This window comes from Podarcis melisellensis (genome assembly GCF_964234715.1).
Source record: "Podarcis melisellensis genome assembly, chromosome: 6".
Lineage (NCBI taxonomy): Eukaryota > Metazoa > Chordata > Lepidosauria > Squamata > Lacertidae > Podarcis > Podarcis melisellensis.
The window spans coordinates 74,722,879-74,750,472 of record NC_138538.1 but is presented as its reverse complement, the minus strand read 5'-3'; the positions used below and the strand labels follow the sequence as shown (position 1 = coordinate 74,750,472).

The following is a 27,594-nucleotide window of genomic DNA, read 5'->3' as shown; positions in this document are numbered from 1 at the left end:
CCCACCAGATGTTCGGCTTCCAAAAATAGTTCGCAAACCGGAACAGTAACTTCTGGGTTTGTGGCATTCAGGAGCCCAAACATTCAAGAACTAAGCTGTTCGACAACCAAGGTACGACTGTATTTTGTATGGCAAGGAGTAGCCCTTCTGTACTCCCACTTTTGTTTGTTTGAACAACTTGGGCAGACTGCTTCTGATACTAGTTGTGATAGCCAACATGTGGTTACTGCAAGGTGATCATGTTGCAAAGGCTGATGTTAAACTGATTCCACAGATCGATCATCTAGCCCAGCAGTTTCAGCTTAGTGATGATCTGATTCAGAGGTACATATAACCTATAAGAATCAGGTAGCTCTGCTGCTAGTGAAGTTTCCTTTTCTCAAATAACACGTGCTTTTCAAGTTGATATTATGTAGTGGCTGTTCTTGAGAGGGAGTGGTTTTCTTGAATGCATCTTTTTTAAAGAACTGCTATAATTTTTTAGAATGGAAAATGCAGCTTTTTCAATATTTGTATTCTTTTTTCAGAGACGTCTGCACTAAAATTGAGTAGTAGTAGATGAGGTTTTTTAAAGAATGTTGTATTTTTTTGTCACTAACTAGCAGAAAGTACCCATTATTTATAGAACATCTTTTGCAGATAGCCAAAAGGCATTGCAGTTTGAGACTTAACACTGAGCACAACCGTTGTTTATCTGCTCTATTTGATAGACAAAATTAACTTCAGTAACCATTAACCAATAAAACTAATTCTTTGAATTAAACACCAGATACAAAATCCAGGGGAACTCCGTTTTCAGAAATGGTCTTGGCTTTTGCGACATCTCAAGTTGCAATATCCCTACTTTTATCAAGTCATCAAAAATAGTCTGACCTCATGAGATAGTAAGTATATGAATGCAAAATGAACCAGAGCAGTGCTCAAAGGAAGCAGTGTTTGAGATTATGCTTTTTAGTTGAAGAATTTTTTTGAGATGTGGTGAGTAATCATTCAGAAACATGGTTCAGCTATGAATTTGTGCTATAGTCTTGTATGTTGATCGCTGCTTTTATGATTGCTTGAACTGGAATTGTTGGGGTGATGGGAAGGTCAGCACAAATGAAGCAGGTCCATGTCTTCATTCTGGTGGTATTTGGTACTCTGGTGATCATAGATGGCTCCCATTTTAATGGGACATAATTGCTGTACTTTAATATATTGTAGCTTGTAAAGCCCTTTGAGAGGAAAGACACTATCTAAATGTAAGATTTTTCTATATAAGTGCCTCTGGAATAATAAATCTGAGACAAAGATCCTTGGCTTTTTGAAAAAACTGGTCTCATTCTGAACATTTTTAAAGCTCATAGCAAGGCCAGCCAGCGGTGGTGCTCTTCAGATGTTATGGACTGCAACATTACTCCTTACCGTTGGCCATGCTGGCTGGGACTGTTGGGAGTTGTTCTCTACAGCTTCTAGAGGACACCATGTTCTCTACCCAAGCTTTACAGATACGTGTCCATATCCCAACAAATTTGGGATCAGTAGCTCATATTTTAAGGGGCTGGTGCCCGGTACAATCACAAACAATCATACTTTTAAATCAAACTATTACTCATAAGTCGGAATTGCTACCATGTTACTATGGCAAGCATGTCTTCCATCTACCACAGAGTTAAAATCCCTCCCCCCCCCCCCGTGTGCGTGTGTGTGTGGAAAGAAAATTTATACATGAAAGGGGTGCTTGTGTATCTTATCTACACCCAATGAAGCCATCAGGGTACTGAGAATAAGTGCTTTTTTTCTAGAAAAAAAGGTGCAGGATCGCTGCCCTGTCCCTCCTGCTTCCGTGCACAAGTAGGAGGGACAGGGCAGCTCCGTGGACGGGCAGATCCAACCTGCAGAGAAGCTTATTCCTTGCGTGTCAGCTCTGCAAGCTGACCTGTGCCTTCTGCTTGCTTGCGCAAGCCGGAGAAACAGGGCAGCTTGCAGATCTAAGGCAGGGGGGTCGCTTCTTCCCTGAGCATGTCAGCTGTTAGCCCAGGAGGTGTTATTTTCAGAAGCCACAATGTATGTAAAAATTGAGCTTTGTAGCACACTCTCCCAGTCATGTCACCTCCTTTGGGTGCAGCTGTTCAAAGATTCTCATAATACATTGGATGACATGGTAGTTTTCTCATCAAATATATTCCCCATTCATTCAAAGGGGGCTTGTGCTGGCAAACATCTTAGTGGACTTGTTGAAGTCAAGCGTAAATTTGGTAAAGCCATGGTTGATCTTCAGCATCTTGTGTAGGGATGTACTAGACTAGAGCAAATAAACAATTAAAGAAATCATTTTTATGTTTGTCCTTTCAGTTATAAATTTCTAGTTTTTCAGTTGATTTCAGTTTTCTGATGCTGGTAATTTAATGGAGGTAGGGTTGTCTGGGTGCCATTGAAATGTCTGATCCAAGTATTCTGCTCCAAGGCATTGAATCTGCCAAATTTTAGACAGATTGGACAAAGGACCTCCATTTAATGGGTAATTTGTAAAGGACAGACATCCTATAACGAAAGTGTTATACAGAAACGTTTGCAGCCTTTTGTCATCTCTGAGAGTCGTTGTTCCACCAAATGAAATGTGCAGCCATTTTCTGTGGCGGTGATTAAGATGGTAGCTCCCATTTCACAAGTTGGCTCAAAGGCTAACCAGTTGGTTTGTAAAGTCGTGGTTTTTCAAGGACAAATTTGGTTTCTCCTGCTTTTAAGAGAGGTTGCAATGTTTAAGTGATTTATGAGCAGCAGATTTTCAAAAAACTGATTGAGCATGATGGTATTTCTTCATTGGTGTGAGCGAGAAGGGGAGAGATACCTCTTTTAAGATAGACCCTATTGGTGCTGGATGATGAAGAGTATTCTAGTAATGTTCTCCTTGCTACCTCACCAATTTGTAGGCCAGCTCTGTGGTGCTACAGGCTGCGCACAAGTTTGGCCTGCTCTCCCAACTTGGTACTCTTTCCATCTCCAGCAGAGATTCTAACTTCCTTAGAGTACATTTTTTCAAATGGTCATTATAAGGATATACTAATTTCTTCCAAACCAACATACTCCTGTAAGCATTTTTTTAAAAGAAAGCCACCAATGCATCAGACAAAGGCCCAATTAGCTATGGTTGGCTTAGCAGCTAACTGAGCATGCAAGTCCTCGCAGTAAAAATTGCAACTGCTTTGCTGTTCACATGATCATCCTGCTACTGTGCTCTCTGGAGCCAAACCATGGTTTGGTTTAGCATTATGCACAAACCAGGGCTTGTGGCTTGTCTCACTCCTGATGAACAGTGAGCTGCAAGCCACAAACAGACACTGGCAACAGCTTATGGTTTGTTTGGAACAGGGCAAGCCAGGAACCTTGGTTCAGATGTAGCGCTAAGCCAAACCATAGCTTGTTTCCAAGTAGTGCAGCAGCAGGATATGGGGAGGGGGATGAGGAGCGGAGTGCTGTGATTTTTATAGTGAGTTATCCACACACCCAGTCTTTCTCACTTAACCATGGTTTGGCTTAGATATGGGCAGAATGACAGCCGCATCCCCACTCACCAAGACAGGGATGTGGTGGGGTGAGGCAGCAGCCAGCATCATTGTTTCACAGGTGCTTGCCTGTCTCCAAATTGGACCTCTCCCATTGCCATCTCATCCTGTCCTGTCCTGTTGCTGGACATGTGCTAGGGTGGCTGGGGAAACCCAGCCAGATGGGCAGGTTAATAATAATAATAATGATGATGATGATGATGATGTAATTGGTTCAGTTCAATCATACTTGCACAAAAGTACAGCTTAGTAGTACTTTTTTCAATTGCAGTTGCTATTTTGATTTCCAAGAGCTAGTGATAAAATAGCCTAATATTTTAAAACACCCAAGGTGGAGTGTGCTTTGATGTGCTGTGGAGTCGTAGGCCAACGAGTTCTGTTTAAGAAATACTGGCGTCATGACACAATTATTTGCCTTTTCAACAAGGTTGCCTTGTTTAAAGCATTGACGGGAACCAGATACCTTGTTTATAAAGGGAATTTAATAAGGCTTTTCTCTCTCCAGATATCAGCCTCGGCATGCAAATGAAGGCAAGATTATCTTTGCTAATGACCACAGGAATGTTAATATACTCTTTGTTGTCTCCCGCCAAAGTTCATCCGGCTTGTAAAGTGAAGCCTACATTCCCAGAATCTAAATTCTAGAGAGGGGGCCAGGAAGGGAAAAGGGGCAATGCTTTGTATACTCAAACTTTACTGGAGCAAGGATTCAGGCACGCAATGGCTACAGTCAAAGGACAATATGATTGCTGAACACACATCTAGCTACAGATAAAAGATAGCAAAGGGTAGCTGCAGTGAGCACACACCATCCGTCTTAACACTGGAGAATTCTGGATCTGGATCTTGCTCTGATACAACTTCATACAAGACTTCCCACTCAGCAAATAATTTTTCCTGGAAGCAGCAGCAGAGATGGCACCTATACATCTGTTCCACTTCTTGCAGCAAGGAGATGTTGCTTCAGATACTGCCTTTTTGTTTCTTTCTTTCTTTGTTACCACGTGTATCTCACTCACCCTTTAGAGCATTCAGAGTAGCTTCCATGAGGCTCCCAAAGGGTTCCTGCCTAGTCACAAAACACAACCACACCATCTGCCCTCTACTATTGCTGTGAGAACGCCTGGTCTTAGAGCAATGGGGGGGGGGGGCTCAATATGTTGCCATATTAGAACAGAAGCGGCTGAAACTCATGGCATCTTCTTCTTACCATCCCAGCTCTTGCTTGATGTGAGAAGCCAACTCCCATCCACTGCAGACAGCATGGACAACGGTGAGGAAGAGTACGAGCTATAGTCCCAACAGTACCCAAAGGACCAATTTTTTTTCAACTGATATATACCCATAATATGGCTACAGCTACACATTCATTGTAAAGTAGCTCGATGGCTTTTTTTAAAGGGGGGGACCACAAATATTAATGTTCAATGCTTCAACATGAGCAGTTACGGAAGGTCAATTGACTGTGTTGCCTTGCACCTAAGAAGACCTAGGGACAACCCCTGGTGAGGTCACAGGGCGGGTCCTGGTAATGCCCCACCCCGTGCTCCTCACCTCTGAGCCCTGGAGACAACATAATTGGGAGAGGGAGGGTAGCCTCCCAATCCCTCAACTACTTCCCACCCCGAAAAGTGTCTTCTTAGTGGTGGTGCCATGACTAACTCTCATTGGAAAATCTGTCGAACACTCTCTGTTTTTAGATGGACTTTGAAATTTAGAAATCTTCCCTTTAATAATTGTGACCTATTCTGATGGCTGCAACAAGGACCCGTGCTATATTTTCTGTCATCTTAGTTGGAATCTGCCCTCAAAAATGAGGCATAACATTCATCTGAGTACCGCAAACATAGAGAAAGTACCGAGGAAATAAAATGGGATCCAATATGCCTATAAAAGTTACAGTACAAGAAACAGGGTTGCTATACCTCCAGGGCTAACCTGAAGTCTCCAGTTTTGGCTGACCCCCTTTGGCAGGAAGAGGGCTTCAATCTCCAGGTAGGTGAGATTGCCTTTTTCATTTTATTAGGAAGACTATGTGTGCAGTTTGAGAGCTTCAACCTGGCAAAGAGCTGTCTGCAAAGCCAGTTCAACTGATGCAAGGGAACAGTTCAGTTGTACCAAGTCACGAGAGATCTGTGAAACCTGAATCCCCCCAACCAAATCAAAACTATTTGGTCTAATAGCATTTTCTGTACCATGCGCCGGCTGAACTGGTCATCACTTCAGCATCAGGATTATGAGGTAGGTGAGAGATTTAAGCAACAGAAATGCAGTAGCCTGCTAATCTTGAAATGTTTGTGTGTGAGAGAGGTTTGTGCAACGCCATAAGCTCTTTGTCCTAAATGGTCACATGAACCATGTTCCAACTTAAGCTCATAATCACATTCTTTTCATTATATGCATTTTGGCAGCAGCCTATCTACTGTGCTAGTGACACACTAAACTCTGCTGCTCCTAAACCAGGTTTTATATTTATTTATATGAATGCCAACATGGCAGCAACAATTAGTTATTTAAGACACCCAAGGAAATAGAAAGTTCAGCATTGCAAAACATAGGTATAAAATAGCTTGTTTAGGGTGTTTTGTATCAACAGGTGCAAGGATATGCTGTCAATGCATTTCTTCCTCTTCTTCATCTTCAGGCACGTAATGCTTTGTCACATCTCTGTAAACAGCCTTAAACTACTCCTGGTTTTGCAACTTAGGCCCATCTTGCACCCTGTGTTCCTTCTATAACTAGTGCAAAGCCTCAGTTGGTCTGATGTCCCATTCAGTCAGTGGCACTATGGTAGCAAGAATCATAGCAGTGTTCTTGGAATTTGGCAACCCTGCAAAGAATCTGACTTTGTTCCTCAAGGCCATGGAGCACACACACTCAATGCCCAATATTTACAGCAGTGCTGTAAACCGCAGTGGCCAATGGATTGTCCTGTTGGTGACAGTATAGTTAGTAGAGAAGAACTACTGTCTCCTATGGAGAAACCACTACTGATACAGGGTGTAAGCAGGGAGCAAAGCTTGTGTCCATTTGTTTTTAGTGTGGGGTGACTGCCAGGTTATTAGCGCAGCTGGAAAACCTGCTTTTAAAAAATCTGGGTAGGACTGGACGTGTCCCTTGTCAAGGAGAGATCTGTGGCTGGATGAACTTGTACTTTGGCCTGACTTTGTTTAAGGCAGCTTCCTTTGGCATTTTATTGTTGGTACTCTATAAATTTTTATTGCAGGGTAGTTAAGGTTTGGGGAACTGTTCCTTTGGGTCAGATGTACTAGGCTTAAAAGGGGAGGGATTGTCAGTGGGAGGAACTGGGGAAGAGCTGTTCCACTTTGCTCTTTTTTTGCTCTAGAAATAATTTGTAAATATACACATCTCTTTGCCTGTGCATGATTTCTCCCAATCTCTGTGGTGTCCCCTGCTGCACCTCAGGTTGGTGCTGCTTCAGTGCCAAAAGCAGAGGTGGCTCATAGTGCAAGGATATAGAATCACAGAGCTGAAAAGGGCCACAAGGGTCCTCTAGTCTAACCGCCTGCAATGCAGGAATCTCAACACGGCATTCCCCATCTAATTTGAAACCTTACTGGACCTTGCTTAGCTTTACATATGTGACAGCAGTTTTATTGCTGTACCACTAAAAAAGGGAGAATGTACCTAAAATCCATCTGTTAATCATATCACAGCCAGGTTTGTTATTCAGGTTCTGTTCTATTTTCTATTTTTATTATGTGTGGTTCTATTCAATGCTAGTCCTACTCTTTGAAGTTAATGGGCATCACTAACTTCAGTTCATTAATTTCAGTAGGTCTACCCAGAGTAGAAATAGACTTGTATACAACCCATGCATTTCCACAGTAAGCCTGCAAGTGGAGCCATTGCTGAGATTAAATGTACATTAATGAGTAGTTTATTGGCATGCTGCTAAGCCATAATCATTTAGCATCTGGTGTTGAAAAACCCTCCCTCCATTCAAGAAACAAGAATTTTCCATTATTCCCATTTACCTTTATTTCTGTAAAAATTAGATTTAATAAGTTAGTGCAATATATACAAAAATAAACACCCATTCATAAAAATCATAAATATAACATTGATTGTACATAGTAACACAAAGAATGTCAAATTACATCAACTTTGTTTATAGACATACGCCACTTTAAATAGTTAATTTTGTCTCTGTCCAGCAGTTAATAAGCAGTATAAATTTAAAGTGCTAAATCCTGATACATAACAGGTATGATATCCTGTACGTATTCAGTTATTTCAAGGTGGATGCCGATAATGTTGGTCATCAACTTTGGGGAACTTCAAAGTCAGTTTCAGAACTTTCAAACTTTACAGCACGTACCTGGATCTGGCACATTCTAATGTTTTATATTGATTCACACCGTAACGCATTATATAAAGTCTGGCAAGAGTGTAAAACCCTTTCCTTACACTTACAGCATCTTATAACCCGTACCAGCTAATGTACCCAGAACCACCGATCTAAATATACACCTAAAGTGCAAAAGAAACAGTAGTATTTTCACCATATCTGTCAGTTAACACATTTTAAAACAAGTTATCACAGTTGCTGCCGAATAAAACAGGTTTTTAAAATAGTGTTTTAACTATAAATGTTTCACAGAAACAACAAATGCCCCTTGATTGAAGGGTCTGTGGTCATTGCTTCCACAGGTAGGAGAATTTCTTATGGAGTTATAAAATCGTAGAATCGTAGAATTGGAAGAAACCACAAGGGTCATCTAGTCCAACCCCCTGCAATGCAGGAATCTTTTGCCCAACATGAGGCTTGAACCCACAATCCTGGGATTAAGAGTCCCATGCTCTACTGACTGAGCTGTCACCTTTGCAGCAATAACGCCGATTTGTCTTTAGTGTTTCTCCCCCTTATGCATTTAGGGGCACACTCTCTTTTTTTGTTGCTGCAGGCTTTGATCTTGTGCATTTATATGCAACCACAGATAAAATAATAATTAGAGCGATGACTCCAACCGCAACAGCTGCTATTATAAGAATTACTTCTAATTCAAGACCTGGAGAAGAAGAAAAAAAGACACAAAGTCAGTTCAAGGACACGCTTTTCACCCAACAGCTATTGGCTATGTTTTCAGAATAAAACTAATCTGGATTCCAAACCTGAAATATGTTGAGCTGTTTCTCTTGAAGGCTAAAATCTTAGAGTCCTAAGCAGGGCATCACATTAGTTTAATTATATGTCTGTAACAGTCATATATAAAGCAGGGCTGGTGTTTTAACATTGGGATACACAATGTGGTCAATGGAACTGAACCCTTCTCTAACATAGCTCCCTATGTTTGTTGCTTAAACCAAGCAGCTCGCATCATTCTTGCGACATCTAATTGGTCTGTAGTCCTCAAAAAAGCCCACATCCCTTTAATGTGGAATCAGTCCTTCTGCCAAGCATGATGTATTTTTTATGAAACTACTTCATACTTAAACAAACAAACACCATAGATTTGCTCCAATGCAGGACTCAAAAGTTGGTTAGAACCCACCTACGCATTCAGAACAATGATGTGATACAGCCCTTCTAGGACTTCCAGGTCCTCCACATTTAAGGCTTCAACCATATGCACATTGACATGGCAGCCAAGTTTGATTGGAATTTGCTTCTGATTAAAGCTTACAAAGAATTGTGCTACATAGTTAACATATGTATGCCTTAGATGTTTTGCATTGGGAAATATATATGCCACAAAATTCCATACTGGGATGGCGATACTTCTGGATATGAATTTGGCTCTTAGGGGGAAAGTGGACAGTCCTTGTGAAAGAAAGAAAGTGACCAGATGAAAACACAATTTTGGGAAAGGAAACTACTTCTGACTATCTGCAGTGCCAACTTTGCAGCAGCGAGAAATAGGTAAAACACTGAATGCACCTAGAGATCACTGGGCAACAGCTTTCACAGAAAGCAGTCTAAACTGAAATCCATCAGCAAGGGCTTAAAGTAATTTGATAGGAATGATTTATATACCAAAGGCTAAGTTTGTGGTGTCATGATACATACCATCCAGTTCGTCTCTTCTAACACTAGTACATTTTACACTGCTTTTTTGACTGCTACGGTCTGTTGAGCGTGATGGAACAGTAGCTTGAACATAGAAGCAGTAGTTCTTCTCTTTGTCGATACGGATTTCAAAGAGGTTGCTTTTTGTGTTTTCCTGTTTCTACAATCAGAAAAAAGGTATTTGAAGATGTATTTGCAAGTAATGTAGTTCTTCACTCTGAATACAGATTAAGCAAGTCCAAAGTACATAGTAGGTTAAAGGCTCAAAGGAGAAAAGGTACTTTCATCTTAATAGTCATATCATTAAATTTAAAAAAGTGGTTGTAGGAACAGGAAGTTAATAGTTGCATGCTGGTGGTGGTTGGTGACTGTTGAATTTTGTTGTACTGGGTTTGTTTAAACTGATTGTTTCATTGTAAATTGGACTGTATGTTTAATGTTTAACGTTCATAAAATTGTGCATTTGTTACTAATGAAGGTAGCCTTCGAAACACCATTTTCTTGAAAGAAGCTTTCGACATATTTCAAATACTTAAATAAACTAGGTTAAGATAAAGATAGATCTGTTTGTAAATGTATAACAAATTTAAGGAAGAGTATTAGCATCAGCCTCTACTTTTAAGTACCTAACATTAACCTTTTTGCAATATGAAAAAGGTTAATACATAATACGGATTAAAATTTTAACATCAAAAACAAAAGAAGATAAATATATGTTAACTTTGGTCTCCTTTAACTTTTTATGCAGAGGCATAAACTTTATGGATTAAATAATAGAGTTTGCAGGGTTATGTCATTCAAATACAATATCAGGGCACGATAAAATATGAAAATAAGCTAAAAGCAGCAGCTCTGCAAAAGTAGCGTCCAAATAAAAACAGACCAATACTAATCTGAAAGTCTGTAAAGATAAGAAGGTATTTACTTAGGGCTAGAAAGGCATAATAAGAACCTAAAAAGATTCCTACTGGCACCCATTTAGTCCTGCATTCTTTTCTAAGCTTATATCTATGAGAAACGCAAAAGCAGAACCTCCCCCCCCCCCCCACTTTGAGATTTCCAGCAAAAGGCATTCAAAGGCATACTGCCTCCAACTGCAGAGGAAGAACATAGCCTAATCCACCAGGAATTTATCTGGCCATATTTTAAAGCCATCCAAGTCAAGGGTTATCACTACCACTTGTGGGAGCAAATTCCACCAGAATAGGCACCGGGAAAACTTCTTTTGGGACAGCATTCCAAAAATTAGGGTTTTGCCGCTGAAAGCCCCTTTCTTCAATAGCACACTTCAGATGGCTGGGGGACCTGGAGAACAGCCTCTGACCAGAATATTAAAGTACTGAACTCTTTTTAAGGCTATAGTTCATTTCTTTTAAGTAGAAATTTAGTTGAGATTGCCAGCTTGTCCTTTGTACTTATTATAAACATTAAGGAAATTAAAGACTTGGGAGATTGAAAACTGATGCTCACCTTTCCTGTACTTTGATCTTTCCAATAGTACAGTGTGTATTCTAGATCATCTTTGAATATGTCCCTAATACTTCGAAAACTTCCATTTCCTTCAAATCTGTAAGGCGTTAGAGGATCTGCTATCTCCACTTTCAAAGTTTTCTCTTTTTGTTCAAAACTTTTGATTGTTGGCACGCCAATCTCAGCTAGAAGAGAAGTGGTTTTTGTACTGATTAAAAATCAACTCTGAGCAGGGTTCTTTTTTAAAAATAATAACTTTTAATTTTTTTTTTTCTGTTTTACAATTACAAATAAACATTTTACAAACTTTAAAGTATCCAGTGACCTCCCTTCTTCTCTTTCCATGGTTCATTTTACATATTATACATCCCTGCATATTTTACTGTAACCATTCAAATCAATTTTCCACTTTTACATCCATCAAGGATTATTTACTCTGTTGAATTTATTTTAATGCTGCCAGTGTTTTCAACTGTACACAGTTACTTTCCATATACTCAAAAAATGTTTTTCAATCTTCTTTAAACATGTGTTCTTCTTGCTCTCTTTTTATGTATGTTAGATCTGCAAGTTGTGCATTTTCTGTCAACTTAAGTTGCCAATCCTCTTTAGTTACCTCACTCACTTTCCATTTTGGGGCTAAGAAAACATGGGCCTCAATTGTTACATACATAAATAACCTTTTCTGGCACCTGGGAATTTCAGTCCGGGTTATCCCCAGCAGAAAGGACTTCCTAGCGTAAAGTTACCAGACGTCCCCATTTCTCAGGGACAGTCCTCGGATTTGCAAATCAGTCTCCTGACAAAATCCATCTATTTAGTAGGAAGTTGAAAAGTGTCCCCAGATTCATTGAAAAAAATCTGGTAACCTTATCCTAGCGGATTTTATTACCAAAGATCCACAGTAAGCTTTCAGGACTGTGCTATAAAGCTTTGCTGTGCTATATTCTCATGGCATAATTAAGGAGATGTCTTAGGGGAGGCCTAAGCTCAACAACTCTGGCTTCCAAAAAAAATCTCAACTTTTGCTTCCTAAAAAAAGTTCAACAACTCTGGTCAACCAATGGGTAGATCACTGCCAGTTTTTTTATAGTGGGAGTAGATCGCAGTCTCTTGGTAGTTAGACAGCCCTGACCTAGGGCATTATAGAGAAGGGCAGCTTGAGGGCCACACTTTATCATAGGCAGCCTTCCAGGGGCCGCATGCCAGTGGAGCAGGCAGAGCAATTTAAACAGTGTTCACTTTTCACAGTAGGCCACATTTCAGCTACACAAAAATAAAAGGTTTCTACATGTCCACCTCTCCCATTCAGGAAAGTGAGAAGCATGATCACAATTGAAGGACACATTTTCACCAGGCAAAAGCACTTGAGGGTACATAGCAGAGCTGGTGTCGGGCCTGGGAGAATCTGCAGTTAGGTCTAAAGGGTGACATTTGGTCGCTGGGCCTGAGGTTCCCCACTCCTGTCACAAAACTTGACTTGAAGACTGATTTGCTTGCCGTACAAGCACTTACAATGCGGTGCACCACAGTGTGCCATAAATCATAATGTTATTAGTAACAACAGAAAGAGAGAAATGAAAGGCGACACTGTTTGGCGTCTTTTGTATGGGAGGGAGATCTTGGCTATGGCTCCTTGCTCCATGGGCCCAGCATGTTGGTTGGCATGCCTGTCTGCGTAAGAACCAATGTACATCAACAAGAATCCTATGATACAAACTCTGCAAGCTATGGTACAAAACGCAGGAACAAAATGGTATCCCAGGTAGGATGGTCTAGTGAGAAAGCACACGTTATACAGCCACTTGCGTGAGTTAGTATCTCAGCATTATTTAAACAATATGTGTGTGCTGTGAGGGCATTGCCAGTTTAATTGAAGCAGAGGAGGGGGAAGATGTTTAATCTTTCCCTCTGCGGCGCCATTTTTCCTACCAATAGTGCTACACACGGAGGAAAGAGGTACAGGGTTGTCCTCAGTTTTTCTCACCACGGTGCAAGCAGCAACCGCAGCAAAGGAAAAGGCAATTTTGACTGAGGGAATGGTGCAGAGGAAATATTCTCACCATTGCTGCTCCCAGTCAAATTAGCCTTGCCTTCCTACAGCTGCATTTAATGCATGGATTTCCTGCACAACTAATGTTTTGTTCCTTAACCGTGAATTTCAGGGCTGCATAGCAGACAGATAGGATGCCTTCTCTATATAAACTTTTATACAGGTCTGGTGAACGGACAAGTATATCAACACTTTGTAAGACTTAGAATCTGTGTGCAGAGCCCCATGCTGTGGGAAAAAAACCAAAGAAGAGCTAATATATTTTTACTTACTTTGGGCGTAAGGTATGAACTCTGAAGACACTTCATAAGGTGGGATATCAAAATCATCAGGGTCCCTGTTTGGCACTTCGGAATATATGCGAGCAACGTAGACATCTTTTACATCCTTCATTGCATTTGTAACGTCGCATTCAGTTGCTGAAGTGTGAATGCATATTTTCTTCCGAACTAATCGGTCCCTGTAAAGATCAAGAGCATACTGCATTAGCTAATATTTCATAGAATGAATGTACAGTATTTCACTATAATGAAGTTTGTCTGTTTTGTAAACAGGTCCAATCAAATTAACAAAACCAGCTGTGAGCTTGTCTGTGTATGTTAATATGCAATGAAGAGTATAATTAGGGAGATAAAAGATTCATGCCTGTGAATTAATAGGAAGTAGCCACTTCCAATAACTTTACTTATAGGGCAACTTTGTTAATTAAAACACAGTAGGTAGCAGGAAAATGCATAGCTTTGATATCTTTGTTGATACTGGAACATAGGGAGCTGCCTTATACCAAGTCCGGCTAACAGTCCATCTAGCTCAGTATTTGTTGACAATGATGGGTAGCAGCTTTCCAGGGTGGCAGAGGTGATATTCTCAGTTCTACCTGGAAATACCAGGATTTGACTTTCAAATGCAAACCGTGTACTCTCCACTGAGCTATCATCCCTTCCTGAATTGTTAATCATTAACAACCTTAGTGTAATTCCAAGATATTACACATAACTAAGTATGAAATTTCGTATTAGCAGTGACAGGTAGCTAGCTACAAAGGTCTGAAGTAAGTGCAGCACAGTATTTATCAAAATTAGATCATTTCCCCCCAGAAATACCATGTTGATCATGAAACAGTTATTTTACATAAGGCACAATTCTGGGCAACCTTTTTTTTTATTTCAGTGGGGAATATATCAGTGTGTTAAGTGGTGATACCTGGCTAACTGCAGTAATATCAGAATGTACACCTCATCACTGCCAAAAGTTAGCAGAAAGCACCACCATACAGTCCTTGCCAGATACAAAGTACAATGCTATTTACATCAGTATTGTCTGACCAGCTCTCTTTGCTTAAAAACAAAACAAAAGCAGCACCCAAAGTAATCATTTTAAAACTTATCGATCTTCATCATCTCCCTTTGCTTAGCTGATCTAGTGGAGAAGAAAAACAGTGTCCCCCAAGGCACTTTGAAACTCATGCAGAGTCTAGAACAAGATTGGGCAACCTGTGGCCTTCAAGGTGTTGTTTGACTCCAACTCCCCATCAGCCGCAGCCAGCATGGCCAATAGTCAGGGATGATGGCAACTGTAGTCCAGCAACATCTGGCAGGCCACAGGTTTCCCACTCCTGGTCTAATATTAGCAGTTGTACCCAGTTCTGCTGCTGGGATACCATAGTTCAGTTATGTTAGAGCATGCACAACTTACTCGCAGCACAGTGCATATTACACAGATCAGCGATAGACTGGCACAAAGCTACTACAATTACCATATGGTAGACTTTCCTCCATGTGCAAGCACTCTTGTTAAAGCTAATCCCATGTAAACTGCTTTTTTTTTTGCCTTGGAGGCAACAGGAGGATGTGGAGAGAAAAAGAAATTACTAGTCTACTTAGGAACAAATTCTACTTAATATGCAAACAGACTAATTAGGCCTCGTGGTAATCAGAATAAGAGGGACACAATTCAAGCCTATGTAGCTGGATATATTTTTTAAATGGGGTACTAGAAAGCTTCAGATCTCAAGTCTTTGTTCTCAAATTTGCATTCAACTGTGGCTTTGCTTTTGCTTTGGGGGGGGGGCGAAGGGTGGTAAGAGAATGCATTAAACTGCAGCCTCATGCAAAGTCAGTGAAACCAACTGTTCTTAATTTCAAATAACTACACTGAGACCCGGTAGCAATCTCCATGTTTATGTTCAACTTACCCATCTATTTCAACTGTATAAAAATAGTTGACTGGCTTGGGCTCCCATTGTAGTATTGTCTTAAAATTGATGGATGACCAGGTAATGTTGACTGCTTTCATTACTTCAGAGTTGCCTTTAAAAGTAGAAAAAGAACAAGGATTAGTCAGGCAATATATGGCTTACCCTATGGCCCACAGTTCTTTGTGTGCAACAAATGGCTAAGGGTTTAACTACAAAATGTATCAGTTTATCAGTTTCATGGCCACTCACAAAGCTTATAGATGGCACCAAGAGTCCCAATCTCTCTCGCATGACTAGTTTCCAGGGTTGGACAGGAGTGACTGTTAAGTCAGTCCAAATCTGCATGGTCAATAGGCCCAAAATATCTAAGTATTGCCATAGTCCTTTTGCTGGACGACAACTTCCACAGGGCAGTGTCCAATGCTTCCATACTGCTGGCACAATAGATTTGTGCTGGCAGAAGAGAACCTCCCCTCTTCTCCAAGCCCCAACCCTGGCATCCCCTCAAAATCAGCTCTGGAGAAGATTTTGGAGAGCGTGTGGGAGAAGAGAAAAAGGGTGTGATGTTGTGCCAGAAGAACCCATAGTCCCCTGCCATTGGCCATTCTAGCTGGGCTGATGGGAACTGGGAGTCAACACCAGGAGGGCCACAGGTTTCTCATTTCTGACCTGACCTGAGATTTTGGCAGAGGAAAATGTGGACTCACATTCTCATTGTATTTATTCATGGAGAGTTTGTCTTATAAGTAGCTGGATGTATGGAGCCTCCAGCTTTTGGGGAGAAACAATGGGAGAGGGGTATTGACTTCATGCCCAGCTTGTGAGCTTCTCTGTAGTATCGGATTGGCCACTATGGGGAACAGGTAGTCTCAATGGACCTTAGCAAAACAACCCTTTTTCAATGCTGAATATGCAGAGAAGGTTCATTTACTTATGCTCCACTTCCAGTCAGATCTCTTTTCCTTTCAGGGACATTTATATGCTGCTCACAGCCTCAGCTTCACAACATTGTTTATTATTCTGGGAACAGTCTGTAATTTTCCTCAAGCTTTAAAACCATTCTAATGCTTGACAAAAATGTTTTATTAAGAGGGTTCCCAAGCTTCAGAAGCAATAATTTAGATTTTGGTCATTAAAAACTGGCAGATTACATTCAGCTATATGGGCCATCAATCTTTTTTTTGTTATGCACGATTCCATTCTTGTTGAAAAACAAATTGCAAGAAAAGTAATTCGACAAACTAAAACTATACATAAACTGAATTCTGTTTACAATGAGCATATAATCCTTAGTATATCCACTTAACAATAATTCTTTATAGATTAGATGTATCAATACCCAAATTAGAAAATTAAATAAAAACAAACATGTACACTATTCAGAAAATGAAGAGGAAGGTATTAGGAGGTAATGATCAAGTTTAAGTGTTTTGTACTGGGGGGTTTTAATGTTGTGAATTGCTATGTACCGGTAATTAAGAACAAAAAAACTCAGGTTTAGAGAACTGGCAGGAATTGTATCCCAATACCCTTATTAGATCCAGCTAAAGACGACAACACTGTGACCTAATTAGCTAGCTTTAGAAAGTGAGGCAAGATGGCACAGGTATTTTGTCAATGAAATTGTTGCAACTAACAGTGCAAATTGTTTAAAATATTGATCTTGAATATTTATTTCAAGACTTACAATATTAAGATTTCACTAATCATTTCCAGACAAACCCATTATAACAAAAACAGCTCAAAATGTCCACTTCTCAGGCATCCAACAATCAGTTCATAATTCCAGTCTGTGTCTGTGATGTATGATGTATACAATTAATAATTCCATGAAATTTCCAAAAATTCCACATTCCACTGTCTGAACAATACATTTATTTTATAGGATAGTACCCCAGTATATCCGCTCCTGTGATATCCACAAGAACCAAATTCACACATCACATAGAACTAGACAAATGCAGTGCCATTAAGCCACAGAATCGCCAAATGATTTCAGGCAGAAAATGGTCTTGTAGAAAAAAGTTGGGAAATGGGGTGGAGGAAGATGTCTAGCACAGGTGCTTATTGTGGGATCAGTGATGCTAATGCATGCATATTTTATACGTGACATTAGCATCAAAATGCTAACTCTTATTCCCCACTCCAACTGGATTTACCTTTTCCACAAAATCCAATGAAATAAAAAACACCTGTTGCCCGCGACCCATTTACAATGTATGAATAATCTGTTTTGAGCCTCCATCAGAAATGCCTGAAAACCTGTACTGCTTTGTTATTTTCCTTTTAAAGGTTCTACCGGGGAAACATTAATACTGAAAGGCTTGCATATCTACAAATGTTGTCCTTGAGCATCATGAACATCCCTCATAATAACTTAAAGCGACTATATTTCCAAACACAGCCAACACACTCCATACCTTTCACGCTATTTCATCCTCCCACTTTGGGAAGAGTAATCTTTTAGCCAAAACCTAAGCTTAGTACCCAGGTAGCTCCAGCTTGGGAGGCTAGGACCCAAACCAATGGATTCAAGTTGCAAGAAAGGAGATTTGGACTAAACACTAAGAACAACTTTTTGACAGTAAGAGCTGTTTGACGGTGGAATGCACTCGCACAAGAACAGACTCTCCTTCCTTGGAGGTTTTTAAGCAAGAGATTGGACAGCCATCATGTCACGGATGCTTGGGTTGAAATTTGTGCACAGGGTCCATCTCCTAGGGGCTGAGGTCCCTTCCACCCCTAAAATATTAGAGGCTCCACTCCAAGTTGATGGACACTGCCATTCAAATAGGTATGTGTGTGTGCCGCATCATGTGATCGATTATGCGGGGCCCAGCTTACCTGGGCGCCCAAATATTTTATTCAAGTTGGCACCCCTGGATTCCTCCATTGCAGGGGGGTTGGACTAGATGACCCTGGCGGACCCTTCCAAATATACGATCTGCATATAGGATTGTGGCTTCAGTGCCCAAACCAGAACAGTGCGCACCCCTTTAATACACAACCCCCTCTGTCCGAGGTATTATAAACAAAGCGGGAAGCAGCTCGGCTGGAAAAACGGCGAAAAAAATTCTTCCCCATGCTTATGCAAGTCCATGCACGCAAAAATCCAGCGGCGTCCCGGCTGGCTCCCTCGGCGGCGCAAGACTGCGCGCCCGCGCAACCCGGTGAGGCGAAACGTCCCAGAAAAAGGAGAGCGAGCGAGAGAGCAAGAGCGAGAAGGCTGCGACGGTCTCGCGCCTTCCTCGACTCACCTGAGCTGAGGCGCGCCAGGTAGAGCAGCGCGCAGAGGAGAAGCAGCAGCGCCCGGCTGCTATTGGTGGCGCCCGCCATCCCTTCGAACGTCCGGCGAGAGGGGGGGGGAATAAAAACAAAAAACCGTTGCGCGACCGAAACGCGCGTGGTGTCGGTGTCGCGCGCGAGCAAAACACAATCAGGCGCGGAAGCGAGTTTCTCCTCTCTCTCTTATAGTACCAGCCCCCCCACGGGAAAGTCCGGGGTTAGACGGGGAGGGTTGGCTGGAGTGTGTTCTGCGTGAGTCACCCGGTGGCTGGCTGGCTGTGATTCAGCTCCCACACCCCCGCGGCGCAGACGAGAGGGCCGCTCCTTCCTTCCCAGCCCCGCGCCGCGCGTAGGCCAGGTGAGGGAGAGGCCGCGAGCGAGGCTTCCCGCCTTTTTCCCCTGCCCAGGTGCCTTGGCAAGGACGGGCGAAAAGGGAAAGAAAGCGCTGAGGGAGATGGCGGGGGGGGGGTGAGCGAAGCAAAGCGGCGCCTTTTTTTTTTTTTTGAGGGAAGAGAAGGAGAACTTCCGACTGAGGCCGGGCGCTTTGCCTAGCCTGGAGCAACCCGCCCCCTGTAGTTCCCCTTGAACAAGCTGCGAAGGACACGACCTCGGCGGCGCTATAGAAACGGGCGCGGCCGCTCGACATCTTCGGCTTAGGCAGTCCTAAAATTAACTGCAACGGCGGCCGGGGATTGGGGAGGGGAGAGGAGACATCTAGTCCAACCCTCCCCTCGCTGATTTCTTCCCCTCGAGTGGGTCCAGCACCCAGGGAGAATTTCTTTTCCATATGATTTTTTTCCCTCCCCAGAGAGGCTTATAAATGAAACCTGTTGACCAGATATAGCGCAACTGAGTCGTTGGCAGCAGGTATTTCGTTCATCCAGGGGCGCAGCGATAAAACTTGCTAGTGCAATTTGCGAAGCTAAGCAGGGGCCCAAAATGGTTTCAAATCGGAGCGGGGACGTTGTGTTGAGATGATGAGGTTGTGTTAGATGACTCTTGCGGGTTCCTTCCAGCTCTACAATTCTGAGATTATGTGGATTTTCTATGGTGGGCAAATCTGGATTCGATTATTTTATTACTTTTTATTTCTTTTTAAATTCAATAAGAAATTGTATTATTATTATTATGGTCATTTTTCATACAGAAAGATTATTGACATAAGCACATACAAAATACAGAAATACTAATGAATAGGAAAAACCCCCAAATGGAATAATAAAATGAGAATACAGAAGGGAGGGGGAAACCATAAAAGTATTTATATACAGTGGTACCTTGGGTTACATACACTTCAGGTTACAGACGCTTCAGGTTACAGACACCACTAACCCAGAAATATTATCTCAGGTTAAGAACTTTGCTTCAGGATAAGAACAGAAATCGTGCACGATCCCATTAGCTAAAGTGACCCCATTTAGCAACCCCATTAGCTAAAGTGCTGAAGGAGGTGAGGACAGGTGACCCCACCTAGGCCCAAAGTCATCCCCCCCAACCAGGCCTCAAAACTGTCCAAAATTCCTTTTCTCTCTTCTAAAAATCCACAGCTAAAGTTTTCCTCTGTTTTCTCACAAGATGCTGTGCAAGGGCAAACCGTTATTTTTATCAGTACAAGAGAGCTTCAAAAAGGCTAATGAATAGGCTCTGTTCAAAGCAAGCCTGAGAACTGAGTCTTATCTCATTCAGTTGCAACATCTTGGACATGCTGAACCACAAGGCTCCTCGACCCACCCCCCTTTGGCTTCTCACCCCCTTTCCTGGGAAGAGTCCAAAAGAGTCCAAGACAGGAGCTTTCTGTTCATGCTCAGAGGAACTCATGGGGCAAGACTCCTGAAGAGGAGGAGAAAGGGGAGGGAACTGGAAGGGGAATATATGCTCTTTGCAAATGACTGTGAACCCGTGCTTGTTTTGTGAATCTATCACACTTGCTCCTTCTACCAGTTCATGGATGGTAGAAATAAAGCTTTTTCTCCGAAACTATTCCTTGAGTGTCTGTTGACTCCCACTCCCTCTCCCGGGTGCAATACTTTTTCCCACCCGAGGGCAAAGCCTCATAAGGCTACAGTGCTTCAGGTTAAGAACAGTTTCAGGTTAAGAACAGACCTCCAGAACGAATTAAGTTCTTAACCTGAGGTACCACTGTACTGCTATATCACAAAAAGTATCAAAAGTGCTACAAGGAAAGGGGGAAGAGTTTGGCATTTTGAGACCCATGATGTCATGTGGACACTGCGACAAGCTTGTACATATGAGGAGCACCAACCCCACAATAACAGTCACCTGGAAGTACCTGTACTTTCTTAGGACTCGCTCAAATGGTAATTTGGCTGTATGTACATAGGTGCTTTTTCATTTCTTGCAGTATCTCCAAGCTGCAAAAAGCAGTAACTGAGGAATTTCTTGCTACTATGCAGCCAGTTGGGACGCGGGTGGTGCTGTGGGTTAAATAACCACAGAGCCTAGGGCTTGCCGATCAGAAGGTTGGCGGCTTGAATCCCTATGATGGGGTGAGCTCCCATTGCTCGGTCCCTGTTCCTGCCAACCTAGCAGTTTGAAAGCACATAAAAGTGCAAGTAGATAAATAGGTACCGCTCTGGCGGGAAGGTAAATGGCGTTTCTGTGCGCTGCTCTGGTTCGCCAGAAGCGGCTAAGTCATGCTGGCTACATGACCCGGAAGCTGTACACCGGCTCCCTCGGCCAATAAAGCAAGATGAGTGCCGCAACCCCAGAGTCATCCGCGACTGGACCTAATGGTCAGGCCATGGACTGCAGTACCTGTTGGGCAAACCCTTGAAACTTCATGCCAGTAAGGGCATGACTTCCCTATAGGGCTTTGTAAAGAGAGCATTTATTTCATGGATTTGGGGGAGAAAAATCTGGCAGTATTGTTGGAAGGGACATACACTTGTTTGTGATTTTGTGCGAATAGGTAGTAGGATGGTGTTAAATTTGATTTGAATATAATAAAAAATGCAAACATGTAAGGTGTTATCTTTAAATATCAATGTCTGTGAATCTAGAAAAACTGCAAAAAAAATGTAGCTGCACAAAACTATGAGATGTAATAGAAGATAAGTATCCGTTAAACAGGCTAATTATGATGCAAATATTTTCTGTTTCAGTCCAGTACAGAGGTGGCTTCTGAAATCCTGTTAAACTTTGCTGAATTCATTTCATATGGTGCCATTCCAGAAATAAAAGACCTCTGAGAAAGAAGTAGAGAATGTGAAGATTTCCAGCTGAATGTTCATTCAAAGAATTAGGTCTGTGAATTTATTTATTTATATAGAATACTTATATATTGCCTCATTAAAATAATGCCTTTAAAATAATGGGATAATCATTTTAGCTCAGCTGCTGCTAAAAAGATACATGGGTGTTTAAAGATGTACATGCATGGAAGATAAAGTGCCACCATAAGGCAACTTCATGTTTGTTAAAATAAATGCAACACTTTACCATAGAGCCTATGCTGAAGGAAAGGGAAAATCAAAATAATTATAGGAAGCTTATTTAGATTCCAATCTACTAAAAAGTGAGTTAAGTAGTGTTAAGTAAAGTTTAATTACAGTATTGGTATGTGTGGGAGAAGAAAGGGAGACAGAGGTAGGGAAAAGATCTGCATTCTTGGTATATATTTTTCCAAGTGTTTGGTACATTCCTTTGAAGGCTCAGCACATTCTTTAATGTAAAATTTTATATAGTCACTTCAGCATCATTTTACGGGAAAGAAAACATTAATGGATCATGCCCAGTCAGTCTTGGTATGTGCTCTTATTTTACTGCTTTATAAATTCAGTTGTGCATAAAATTATAATATAATCCCAATTAATGTAAATTTGAGATTAAATTTCAGTATGCTAGCTAAACACTGCCTGTGCTTTGCACTGCGTTGCTTATTCAGAGTCTAGCCAAGAAATATTTTTAATACACTGTGAATGCAAAATTGTCACTTAGTTGTTGTGAGATGTCAGTCTTTAGTTTACTTTAGGCTGTAAGTCAGTAGTAGTGCATCTGCTTTCCATGCAAACAGTCTCACATTCAATTCCTAGCATCACTAGGTAGGGCTGGGAGAGACTCTTGACTGAAACCCTGGGGAGCTGCTGCCAATCAGTGTAGACAATACAGAGTTAGATGGCCCAATGGCCCAACTCTTTATAAGGTAGCTTACTATGTTTACTCAGTTACCATGGCTGCTACAGGCAGGAAAACCTGTGTTGGGTTTGGCAACAATATATTGAGAGGTGATCAAACCTATGCCTAAAAATGGGCAGCGTCATGCCAAAGTCACATTTCAGTCTACCATCTTGAATCAAATTGGTGCCTGGCATCCAAATGTCCATGAAGTCCAGCACACACACCCCAACTCATGCCTAGTTTCTTGAGAGGCATCTGAACCTATGGCAAAAAACTAGGTAAAGTCTCCACTTCAGTCTGCCATCTTGATTCAAAATGGCGTGTGGAATCTAAATGGTATCAGAATTCACTGCCCCTACCTTAGCAACCTTTGTGTTGAGTTTAGCAATGAGGCAAATTGAACTTATGCTGAAAAATGGGCATGCCAAAGTGATTTTTCAGTGCATCATCTTAATTCAGAACGGTGGCTGTTGACCAAACATCAACAAACTTTGCCACCTCACTTCAGTAACCTTGTGCTCAGTTTGGTAACAATGTTCTGAAAGGCGGCAAAATATATGCCAAAAAAATGTTTTGATTTGCCATCTTGATTCAAAGTAGTTCTCAGAATCCAAACAAAGTCCACCAGCCGCACCTTGAGAACCCTCCAACTAGTACACCCACATTACTTAATGTAATATAGTTGTATCAAGTTTTATGGACTCCTACGGGGTAGTCTTTGACACTGCCAATAATGTCCTCTTCCACATGCCTGTGCCACTTTAGCTGTGTATGGGAGTGCTGGTACTACTGCACTACCAGACCCATGTTACTGTAGTACAAAAAAATAGATCTGGGGGCATTCTTTACCCACTGTCTGGAGCAAACCTTGACACTCAGTTTGGATTTTAAAACCTGATGCTAATTCCCCTCTTTCCTACACTCATAGCTAACTAGGAATGGTTTTGTTTTTTTAAAGCTGGGACTTCTGCCCCTGCCCCCAGTAGTCTTATGAGAGCAGGTCTACCTTTAACAGGGATGGTGACTTCTATATGCTGTTAATGATTGATGAGTTCGGTTTCTTATTATTATAGCATCCAAACTCCCTCCAGCAGTGCAGTACAGTGGATCAAGGGTCTGGATTGCTCTTTTATTTTAGATAATGTAGTTAAGGCTGCAGTCAATAGCCTATCATGTACCAGTACAGATCCGAGTCAGCAACTACGCCTGAAGCCTAACTGAGCTAGGATTTACCAGTTTTAATGTCAGTGTAGACTTAATGTCAAAATGTGGCTAAAAACACAGAGGATAAAGCAGTTTTAAGGGGGGCCTTTCTGAACAACAGTGGAGGGACAGCTTATTCCTATTGTCTGATCCCTTACCTATATCATAGTCTTCAAGTGCTGTGTGTGCACCAGAAGAAAATATATACTGATTAACCCAAAACGATTGGTGATTGAATTAGGATAATGTGGCAAATATTCTGTGTTAATTATTTTTAAATGCAATGTTATGAACATGTGATGCAGTCTCCCTTAGCCAAATTCCTACTACTATGTTGATTTCTGATTCTTTCCGCATACAAGATATACTGTAATAGTTAGCTGTCGGAATGCAGGCAGCCCCACAGGTAGAAACTGTTCAGGCCTGGACTTGCTCTTGTTTCTCCAATGATATAGTAATCATGAGTATGGATTGCTGGCACGATAAACTACATTCTCATAAACATTCCAGGTTTGACCATATACCGTAATAGTAAAGCATTCTTTAGTTGTGACTCGGAAATTGCTGACGTAACTCACAGATATGAAAGAGGAAATCCTCTCTCTCTCTCTCTCTCTCTCTCTCTGAATGTTGTTCTTTATAACCTGCTTTTTACAACCATTCTGGAAAAGTGACAAGTGTGAACATGCCCAGCAAAATGTGTGTATATGTTAGGGGTAATGTGAGTTGAGTGGTCTCTGTGCATAACCAGCCATTGTGCACATTCATCAGGCCTCATGGAGAATGTGTACATAAAATGCCTGAAATGATATGGCTTAGTTAATGCTAGCCTTTCTCTGTGTGACTGTGCACTTGTATATGTGATACCAAGAAGGAATTGTGGCACTGTAAACTTGCTAGGGGTGGATGAATCTGTCCATTTTGGCTTCTCTCAGTTTCTAATATTTCCAATCTTGAATCCAGTTCTTCCTATTTCTGCAATAATCTCTGTGTTGTTGTTTTTTAAAAAAATCCTCAAGAAAATACACCAGCATTTAAGTGTAAATTTCTACTAAAAATCACATTTTTGTACGTATGCAGTTTTGAATGTTATCACATTTTTGCAAGCAAATCCCCCTAATCCCATGTGGTTTGTATGTAATTTTCACTAATACATGCATTTTTCTGTACACTTTCCCCTAATATATTCATTTTGTAGTCATTATGTAGATGGGCACTGCATCATGCATTCAGAGAAGTGCAAGTTCTGAATAATTATTGTGTTTTGGTTCACACATTGGTTCTGAAAGTGTGGATTAGGGATTTTCTCACTAAAATGGAACAAAATTGAATTCGCCCCCTTCATCTAGTCCAACATACCCGTTCCATTATGCTAAATGTGCAAAGTAGGGCTATTGAGGGCAATGTGTCTGTATTCAAAGTTGGAGAGCAACAGTGATAGCAGGGACACTGGAAGAAATGGAGCAATGCCTTTTCTATTATTCTAGTTCATATACTGTCCTTCACCTATAAACCAGGCTGGGATGTGGAAAGTTTGTGCTTTTAGGTTTTTCAGAAATGTTTATAGGAGTAGATAAACTGGAAATGTTGAAGGAATGATGCAGAGAGAAAATAGGACAGCTACCTAAAGTGATAGCCTTATCACTGTTTTAAAAATATTTCACTCATAGTGTGTTTCCCAAAGTAACATACTACCCAAATGCTCATGGCACCAAACAAAATATTTATTCCACTGTTACAACCTGTAGTTTTCTCTCTTCAACCTTATGACTAATACAAAATAATCTGGTGCGCACAAATAAAGACTCAGGAAAATAAATTGATGAAAGAAGCATTTTCTTTCTTCTAAAAGAATCCTGTAAAATGCTGTTTTCATGAAGACTATTTCAAAGGTTTACACACAGAATGGGAGCTTAAAGATATGCAGTCTTGAAGGAAATAATCAACCCACATTGTGGTTTCTCCAACAGCTATAATCTTGCTTGTGATTATTACTAATTGCTCTTTCAGTTTTACAAAAATAAAAATAGACGTGATACCCCATAAATTACCCAAACACATCCACATTAATCTGTATACAGTTAGCCATTCTTCTAACTCTTTCCTAGCTACTTAGGTACCTACTGAAAGAGAATAGCAGCTATTTGATCAAGCTTCTTCTGGCACTATGTTCCAATATTGTTTCCTATCTAACCTCAACAATAAAAGGACATGAATATAAAGAGACATTCAGAACAAGATTTCATGTGGTTTCTGACCACAAAGTTCCATCATGAGAATAAAAGAAGTAGAGTGAATATTTAGTCAAAGTCAAGAATACCAGCAAAGATTAGTTATTTATTTTATATCCTACACTGTCAACATGCGTTTATATTCTCAGGGTGGCTAGCAGGGTAGAATCTACTATGAAGTCCACAGTTAGATGAAGATACAGTTATTAGGACTAACCAAAAGTCACAAAAATGTGACAGAAGTCCTAATCAGGCAAGATGTTATGTGAAGCAGGAGGTGATGGAATGAGAAGAAAGGAAATATAACAGTTAGGCTAGATGTCATAGGCCTGAGAACAAACCAACCTCATTGCTACAACATCTAACTTTATTTTTGTACCTTTGTTATTTTGTTGTCTTTTCTCATTCTGTCACTCCTTGCTTTGAGTAACATCCTGACCATTGAAGTGTTCTAGAAAACTCAAGTTTTCTATTTTCAAGTCCTATTTTTGTGACTTTTTGGTTGGTCATAATAAGAGTTGAATGGTTTGCCAATTTTGTTTCTCTCAGTTTCTCATTTTTCCAATCTGAAATTCAGTTCTAAATCACATTTCTGCAGCAATTTGCTTTTAAAAAATCATCACAAAAATACATCAGCACTTTTGTATGCAATTTGACTAATTTTCATATTTTTACAACTAATGTTCTCTGATATAATGCATCTTCTATGTTATTTTCATAAATATATTTTTGTCCACACTTTCCCCTAATATATGCATTTTCTCTTGTAAATATTGTTTGGCTGGAGGACTCCATCACAAAATTCAGAGGAATGTGAATTTTGAAGGATGATTGTGTTTTTCTTGTCATTTCAAAAAGTACAAATTCCTCTTCCATCCCTACTAAATAATAAAGGCATTACCCAACTATGGACTGCAGCTTTTTCTTATGGACCAACACAACCACCTTTGTTTTTAATTAGAAACTACTATTTGCATTTTTTTCTCATAGCATATCTACAGCAGTGTGTCTGTTAGACATGGTACTATTTTATTATTTTACTTCTTTGGCTTTGGAAATGGTTTTATGCTAGCTAAATTAAATTGTAATGTATTATAGGATTTTGCAGGGGCTTTCTTCTTAGTTTTAGATTATATGTTGTAACATAATGATATGCAATGTGATTTATGTTTTATTGTTATACTGCTGGTCCAGTTTATAAATATTTAAAATAAAATAAATACGGTACACACTTTTGGTTTTTTTAATCATACTAGAGTAATTGTCATGGGTTCCCCCAAATAATTATGGGAACTAACATTTGCTGTAGATGTTGAAAAATCACTTAGAAATTGTTGGCACCTTTCACAGACCTACAGGTAGTTACCAAGCTGCTCTGGGAAAAAGCCTTGCCATTTGTAGTGTTTGAGTAGCATCTGAACATCTGAATGCTAACAGAATAC

General features: G+C 40.7%; 2 protein-coding genes across 2 annotated transcripts in view; one reads left to right on the top strand and one right to left on the bottom strand.

Annotated features, from left to right (window-relative positions):
• Window positions 1-597: 597 nt before the first annotated feature.
• F3 (coagulation factor III, tissue factor) lies at window positions 598-18,771 on the bottom strand. The gene is made up of 6 exons (XM_081914296.1): window positions 18,554-18,771; window positions 15,294-15,408; window positions 13,372-13,559; window positions 11,047-11,231; window positions 9,577-9,736; window positions 598-8,578 (listed from the first exon to the last, which is right to left on the bottom strand). The coding sequence occupies exons 1-6, from the start codon at window positions 18,630-18,632 to the stop codon at window positions 8,433-8,435; spliced, it is 873 nt and encodes a 290-aa protein (XP_081770422.1). The 5' UTR covers window positions 18,633-18,771; the 3' UTR covers window positions 598-8,432.
• A 16-nt stretch (window positions 18,772-18,787) lies between these two features.
• Window positions 18,788-27,594, top strand: part of SLC44A3 (solute carrier family 44 member 3) — a 96,066-nt gene continuing 87,259 nt past the window's right edge. Inside the window, exons 1-2 of the mRNA XM_081914196.1 lie at window positions 18,788-18,939; window positions 21,704-21,844. The gene's annotated coding sequence lies outside the window, so the exon portion shown is untranslated. The remainder of the gene's footprint in view (window positions 18,940-21,703; window positions 21,845-27,594) is intronic.

Coding starts and splice junctions, on each gene's coding strand:
- F3 (XM_081914296.1), bottom strand. CDS start 18,632: ATGGCGGGCGCCACCAATAGCAGCCGGGCGCTGCTGCTTCTCCTCTGC. Junction 15,409..18,553: donor CCTGGCGCGCCTCAGCTCAG/GTGAGTCGAGGA, acceptor CTACTTTTAAAG/GCAACTCTGAAGTAATGAAA. Junction 8,579..9,576: donor TAGAAGAGACGAACTGGATG/GTATGTATCATG, acceptor CTTCTTCTCCAG/GTCTTGAATTAGAAGTAATT.